This window comes from Pseudochaenichthys georgianus, chromosome 8 (assembly GCF_902827115.2).
Source record: "Pseudochaenichthys georgianus chromosome 8, fPseGeo1.2, whole genome shotgun sequence".
Lineage (NCBI taxonomy): Eukaryota > Metazoa > Chordata > Actinopteri > Perciformes > Channichthyidae > Pseudochaenichthys > Pseudochaenichthys georgianus.
The window spans coordinates 23,849,455-23,857,397 of NC_047510.2; the positions used below are offsets into that span (position 1 = coordinate 23,849,455).

Here is a 7,943-nt window from a genome sequence, read left to right on the forward strand (position 1 = left end):
TCTACTCTTTCATTGAAAAGACATTCAGTTTGATCAAATTTAGTAATTTTTTGGATTTTTAGGTTTTTAATGACTCCTTACTGTGCTTGCTCTCCCACAGAAAATATTTGTGATGCCAAATATGGACGATTTATGGCTACCCATAATGCACTCTGCCATGGACACACATTCGAATGTCAACATGGTTACTGTGACAAATGAGGCCTTGAAGGACCAAGAACCTGAGGAGTCTGAGGTTTCCGGAGAGTGAAGACCGCTGTTCAAAGTGTGTGATGACTGAAATGTTATCACCATGGCAATATGATGAGTCCCCGCCCCTCTCAGAGACCCACAGGTGCAGCAACGGGCCGGGCCAACTCCAATATTTTTAACCATGTTCCAGTCCCATTGTTGCACCACACATGAAGTGCGTCAAAAACTGTAAATAGGGGCTGTGTCGTAATCATCGGTGGTGACTACAAGCAGGGAAATGGAAGAGAGTTGTGACTCATAGATTGTCCTCCAATCAGTTTTATTCTTAATATGTTTCATTTTCTGATGGAATTCAATACATGGGGCATGTCCAGACTGCTTTAACAAACGTGTGAGTTGGCGGATCAACATAATAGCCATCAGAAGAACCATAAGACCTGTGATGTACATCTGCACTATACACGATAGTACAATACATTTTAGTGCAACCTTTCTAATCGAGCATTTTGTTGCTAAACAGTTACTCTTCAAAGCTTTGAAGCACCTGATGAAGACAGTATGAGTTTGAGGGAAACATCCTAAGATTTAGAGAAGATTTTTCTGGAAGTCCCTGTCTCAATTGATACATATTTCACAGGGACAACTCATTGATCAACCATCCACACTGCTGCCTGTGCCGGTCGCCTGGCACCTTTATGCAAACAGATCAACGGCACTGTGTCCATCGAAGACACTAGGTCAGTTTAAATCCAATATGGACAGAATCACAACATACAGCTTGTGTGCTTTTAACCATGTGGTAGGGATTACAGTTAACACTGACTTTAGACGGGAACATTTAAAAGTATCTGCAAACACAGCAGCTAAACATTGCCTAGGTCTGATGAATGTAAAAACTTGAATGCAGCTTCTCAGCTGTTCAAGGAATAGCTCATTCACTGACAACGTGCTTCTACGCAACATGCTTCAAGACTGATTTTCATGTTATATCCAGAGTTGAGCTCAAGTAATAATTTTGGTTTTGGCGTTGAGAAAATAAGCAATCGGAGTATTCACTTGTGTATTGAGGCCACTGCAGTGATGTACTGCACACGTTTAGACAGGAGACGACAAAACCCTTTTGTTTTTAGGTCATAAGAAGGAGACAAACTCACTCTTACCGCTTTATTTGAATAAGTGACATGCTGGATATTAGCCATATTATTTAATGTTGTCAGAAGACATCCAGCTAATGAATGCTCTTAAATTATTTATTGATCTGCTGTTTTTTTTGTACTGTTTTCCAAGACATACAATTTTACTGAACAGCAACGTTGTATTCTGCCAAGACGCTCAGCTGCTTTACAGGCGACTATTATTTTACATGTTTTGTTTAAATGTGTATTGGCAAAGTGTAAGAGGCAGAAAGTGCCTTTAAAATAAACATTCCTCCGTAGTCAGCTATCACATTTGTTGCATCAGTCGAGGATATAGAAAGTGTCTTTGTGCCATTACTGTGTCTGTCAAGACATGCCCTATGGTTTCACAAGTTTTGGTGTTGTTCTTATGCACAGTGATGACAAAAATATCAAACATTAGTTGTGTTCAGTGATGTCAAAGAATGTTACGGTTCTGATCGTTGTGGATCAATAAAACCTATTGCTTGGAAAGAGTTTGAGCAGCTTTGTGGTCCTAACATACAGCAACTTATTCTCATAATTGATTCAGCTGTGATATGCATGTCAACTTATCAATCATTTAATCTATTAAAAAAAGAAAGAAAAGTAAAATACTTAATTTAAATCACAATTCCATTTATGAATAACAGAACAAACTAATTTCACATTTACTAAGCTGTTACCATAGACTGTTTGGGATGTCTGCCAGAAAAAATAAAAGCCAAATAATAAATTAAAATAGTAACCAATTATTTTCTTGAAATTGACTTCTCTCCAGCTCGGTACATGGTTTCAATGGCCAAAAGACTTTCCAATGATAGCAAACAACATGTGTAGTAGTTACATTACTCAGGGTTCATACACTTTTTCACCAATGATTTTCAATGACTTTTCCATGACTTCTCAATGACCTTTACCTCATTTTCCATGACCAAAAAGAAATTCCCACTGAAAATGGTTTATTTTAACATGGAACAGGGAAATAAGGTCTGCATCTAAAACAAATCAAATAGTAGGCTTACTAGCTTCTACACGCTAAAGCAACTGTACTCAGGGAGGCTGGTATGAAAAAGGTGGCAAGGACCCGACCCCTGACCCCCTGAAAGCAGCAGTGTCAATAATAACAGAAACGCCAAAGAGTCACATCTAATAGAAATATATAAAAGCATTTATTTTAATTGTGTAGCAGTCAGTTTATAATTCTGGCAGCACTGTTGAGCATTTTGAAAATGTATTGTCATGCCTCTGCAAGGCTTAGTCTTTCTATCTTTATCGCCACTGGTGTAAAGTAACTAAGTTCATAAACTCAACAAGTACTATACGTGGGTACAATTTTGAGATACTTGTACTTTATTTAAGTATTTCAATGTTTTGCTACTTTGTACTTCTACTCCTCTACAGTTCAGAGGTACATGGTGTACTTTTACTCCTCTACAGTTCAGAGGTACATGGTGTACTTCTACTCCACTACAGTTCAGAGGTACATGGTGTACTTTTCCTCCATTACATGTATTTAATACCTTTAGTTACTCTACAGATGTGGATGAATGATGTGAAATCTAATCAAGTGTTGAATCAGACTTCCACCTGGAGTAAATCCACCAGCTACCCTGCAGTATACAAAGTCATTCAAACTAGCTGCACCTTCACCAGCTTTGAGAACACTTTCATGATCAATCATTATAAAACATATCATATATATTATTCTGAAATGGACCAATCTGCACAATGACTACTTTTACTGTCGCTACTTTCACTATATTTTGATGAGAATACTTTTCTACTTTTACTTGAGTAACATTTTGAATGCAGGACTTTTACTGTAACAGAGTATTCCTACACTCTGGTACTTCTACTTTTACTCAAGTACAAGATCTGAGTACTTCTACTTTTACTACAAGATCAGAGTACTTCTACTTTTACTCAAGTACAAGACCTGAGTACTTCTACTTTTACTCAAGTACAAGACCTGAGTACTTCTACTTTTACTCAAGTACAAGATCTGAGTACTTCCACTTTACTAAGTACAAGATCTGAGTACTTCCACTTCTACTAAAGTACAAGATCTGAGTACTTCTACTCGAGTACAATATCTGAGTACTTCTACTTATCTGAGTACTTCTACTGTAACTCAAGTACAAGACCTGAGTACTTCTACTTTTAAGAACAAGATCTGAGTACTTCTACTTTTAATCAAGTACAAGATCTGAGTACTTCTACTTTTAATCAAGTACAAGATCTGAGTACTTCTACTTTTACTCTAGCACAATATCTATACTTATACCACCTCCGTTTATAGCCTATGAAAAAAACTATTAGAAAACGAAGGCTAAAGCTAACGTTAGCAGATAGTGACAATGTATGCTATTGCTAGCTAGCTCAACGATTCCTTAATGATATTGTGACAGAAAAACATTTCAATTCACATCACGCTCTGCCGCTCTGCTCTGAACACCTGAACGGCCCGTTGTAACAGCTGTTCACCAGCGGTCAGTCTGTGCCACAGTGACTCCGCACAGTTAACGAACGCACCGTAGATAATGTAGCTGACCGTCATACCGGAGCAGCAGAGTTCAACCGACAGGCAGGAAGACTCGAGCACACAGCTCGCGCTTCATATATTAAAAAATACCATGCGCTTCATGATGGCACATAACAGCTCGCGACCGCAGATTATTTTGGCGATTAGATAAAATGTAAATTATATTTGACGCAGTTACATTTCCATGACTTTTCCAAAACTTTGGGAAAAACATCGTTTTCCATAACTTTTCCAGGGCCTGGAATTTGCATTTTGAATTTCCATGACTTTTCCAGGTTTTCAATGACCGTACGAACCCTGATTACTGTAAGGAAAAGGCAACAAGGATCCTCAACAGCACCCCATTATATTGTAAACTCCTTCAAAGTGTCTCATTGGACATTTTATATTAATTGGACTAAACAAATATAGCTTTATCATTTAGACTCTGTGTCTTGCTTAAAAGGAGAGACTTGGGAAAATTGCCAAGTAACCCCAGTTATAACAAGACTTGATTTACTCTCGCACTTCTCTTATCCTTAGTGAATGGCTAAGGAAAAAGCCATTCAGGTGTTATGGAAAGTGTGCATGGTGAATTTAAAGAAAGAAAAATACTGTTTTTTTATTTTTTACAATTGCTTTATTCACAAGACATATTTCCACAGTCAAGCAATATGCATTTTCGAATGGCTCAGGAATGCACACATTAGAAACCCACGAACATGTTGATTTACGAGTCCTGGTGTCACCTTGTAAGCATCTTGTCCATTTGTTGATCGTCAATCAGATTGCTGCAAACGAAAACACCTTTGAGTGAGCTCAGTTATTTAAACACCACCCATTTCAAGATTGTATGTTGGTCATGTCAGATGTAGATTGTCTTCATATTAAATCAGAAGTCTAACGCATCATGATCATCATACATAACCATTAAATGCCACATTGTGATCACATAAGATACTCACCATGTTGCTCATGCAGGGATCCAGCCACACCAAAATCCATTTCCTGTAAATATAAAATGTCTGAGTGAACCTGAACGAGACCCACACCAGGATATTTATTTGTGGGGACGAGTCAGAAAAGTATATGATGACTTCATTTTCATATCAGAAGTCTAACGCACTTAAATCATCATTCACGATCTAAAACAAGAGATTTTAAACAGTTACGAAAAACTCACCATGATAGTCTTGTTAGGCTTTAGCCGGTCTCCATTCAGTCCACGTGGGGATATGCAAGCACTTCGAAGACCTGCCACGAACGGCCCTGTGGACAGCACAACATACTTGGTGTAAGAAGAAATCAATTAGCATTTGCAATTCACATGTTATACAAAATTAACATACTTCGATAAACTCTCATTGGACATTTCATATTAACTGGGCACAACCAATATGGCTTTTATCATTTAGATTGTGTCTTGCGTAAAAAGAGAGACTTGGGAAAATTGCCAAGTAACCCCAGTTATAACAAGACATTTACTCTCGCACTTCTCTCATCCTTTGTGAATGACTAAGGAAAAAGCCATTCAGGTGTTGAGAAAAGTGCATACGGTGAATTTACAGAAGCAGCAAACAATACCGTTTGTTTTGTTTTTTTACTAGTGGTTTATTCACAAGATATATTTCCACACTTAAGCAATATGCATTTTCTAATTTCTCAGGAATGCAAAGAAACCCACAAGTATGTTGATTTATGAGTCCTGGTTTCACCTTGTAATTGACAGTAACTTGTCCATTTGTAGATCAATCAGATTCCTGCAGAAGAAAACAACTTTGAGTGAACTCAGTTATTTGAACACCATCCATTTTAAGATTGTATACGGGTCATGTCAGATGTAAATTGTCTTCATATTAAATCAGATCTCAACCATATTATGATCATCATACATAACCATTAAATGCCACATGGTGATCACATAAGATACTCACCATGTTGCTCATGCAGGGATCCAGCCACACCAACATCCATTTCCTGTAAATATAAAATGTCTGAGTGAACCTGAATGAGACCCACACCAGGATATATATTTGTGGGGACGAGTCAGAAAAGTATATGATGACTTCATTTTCATATCAGAAGTCTAACGCACTTAAATCATCATTCACGATCTAAAACAAGAGATTTTAAACAGTTAAGAAAAACTCACCATGATACAGTCTTGTTAGGCCTTAGCCGGTCTCCACTCAGTCCACGTGGGGATATGCAAGCACTTCGAAGACCTGCCACGAACAGCCCTGTGGACAGCACAACATACTTGGTGTAAGAAGAAATCAATTAGCATTTGCAATTCACATGTTATACAAAATTAACATACTTCGATAAACTCTCATTGGACATTTCATATTAACTGGGCACAACCAATATGGCTTTTATCATTTAGATTGTGTCTTGCGTAAAAAGAGAGACTTGGGAAAATTGCCAAGTAACCCCAGTTATAACAAGACATTTACTCTAGCACTTCTCTCATCCTTTGTGAATGACTAAGGAAAAAGCCATTCAGGTGTTGAGAAAAGTGCATACTGTGAATTTACAGAAGCAGCAAACAATACCGTTTGTTTTGTTTTTTACTAGTGGTTTATTCACAAGATATATTTCCACACTTAAGCAATATGTATTTTCTAATGGCTCAGGAATGCAAAGAAACCCACAAGTATGTTGATTTATGAGTCCTGGTTTCACCTTGTAATTGACAGTAACTTGTCCATTTGTAGATCAATCTGCAGAAGAAAACAACTTTGAGTGAGCAGTTATTTGAACACCATCCATTTTTAAGATTGTATACGGGTCATGTCAGATTTAAATTGTCTTCATATTAAATCAGATCTCAACCATATTATGATCATCATACATAACCATTAAATGCCACATGGTGATCACATAAGATACTCACCATGTTGCTCATGCAGGGATCCAGCCACACCAACATCCATTTCCTGTAAATATAAAATGTCTGAGTGAACCTGAATGAGACCCACACCAGGATATTTATTTGTGGGGTCGAGTCAGAAAAGTATATGATGACTTCATTTTCATATCAGAAGTCTAACGCACTTAAATCATCATTCACGATCTAAAACAAGAGATTTTAAGCATGTAGATTTATGAGTCCTGGTTTCACCTTTTGATTGACAGTAACTTTTGTATTTGTTGATCAATCAGATTCCTGCAGAAGAAAACAGTTTTGAGTGAGTAGTTATTTGAACACCATCCATTTTTAAGATTGTATACGAGTCATGTCAGATGTAAATTGTCTTCATATTAAATCAGATCTCAACCATATTATGATCATCATACATAACCATTAAATGCCACATGGTGATCACATAAGATACTCACCATGTTGCTCATGCAGGGATCCAGCCACACCAACATCCATTTCCTGTAAATATAAAATGTCTGAGTGAACCTGAATGAGACCCACACACTAGGATATTCATTTGTGGGGTTGAGTCAGAAAAGTATATGATGACTTCATTTTCATATCAGAAGTCTAACGCACTTAAATCATCATTCATGATCAAAAACAAGAGATTTCAAATGTTTAAACAAAAACTCACCGTCTCGTTAGGCCTTAGTCGGTCTCCATTCGGTCCACGTGGGGATATGCAAGCCCTTCCAAAACCTGTTATGAACCCTTACGGCCGGCCCTGTGGACAGCAAAACATACTGTGTGTAAGAAGAAATCAATTATTAGGATTTTCCATTCACGTTATAAAAAAATTAAACTTACTTCGACATGTCCAGGCAGACGCGGCCTAGTCACGCAGTTCCAACATGCACCATGATGCATTAGAAAAAGAAAACTATTTGTATGCACATTTATGTCTGGTATCGTAATACTGTCTCGGAAATGTGCATGCAAATAAGCGTTTTCTAGCCATATTAAATGCAAAACGTTCAAGACTGGCCGGTTTGACCACAGAACGCATGCTCGTGGACTTCTGCAGAAAATGTCCTCCGGATCTACTTTATAACACATCCGGTGTCTGTACCTCCTTTCTCATTGGCTTACACCAACTCTAACATTTCCCCTCCTCCACTCGTGTGGATATCTATCCCAAAGTCCA

The 7,943-nt window shown here is 37.7% G+C and overlaps 1 protein-coding gene and 1 long non-coding RNA gene across 4 annotated transcripts in view; one reads left to right on the forward strand and one right to left on the reverse strand.

Annotated features, from left to right (window-relative positions):
* The window catches only part of tex2 (testis expressed 2), a 40,867-nt gene extending 39,026 nt beyond the window's left edge, over window positions 1-1,841 (forward strand). For both annotated transcript variants that reach the window (XM_034089610.1, XM_034089611.1), the window contains one exon: window positions 101-1,841. In XM_034089610.1, the coding sequence (XP_033945501.1) occupies window positions 101-250 (150 nt within the window). In that variant the 3' untranslated portion in view covers window positions 251-1,841. The remainder of the gene's footprint in view (window positions 1-100) is intronic.
* A 2,654-nt stretch (window positions 1,842-4,495) lies between these two features.
* Window positions 4,496-7,822, reverse strand: LOC117451246 (uncharacterized). Of its 2 annotated transcripts, none has more exons than XR_004552636.2 (12): window positions 7,607-7,822; window positions 7,434-7,523; window positions 7,213-7,255; window positions 6,995-7,039; window positions 6,767-6,809; window positions 6,556-6,593; window positions 6,023-6,110; window positions 5,805-5,847; window positions 5,586-5,630; window positions 5,054-5,139; window positions 4,836-4,878; window positions 4,496-4,661 (listed from the first exon to the last, which is right to left on the reverse strand). It is a non-coding gene; the product is annotated as an uncharacterized lncRNA (long non-coding RNA). The 2 variants fall into 2 exon arrangements; XR_004552637.2 differs by having other exon boundaries at window positions 6,525-6,593.
* Window positions 7,823-7,943: the final 121 nt, after the last annotated feature.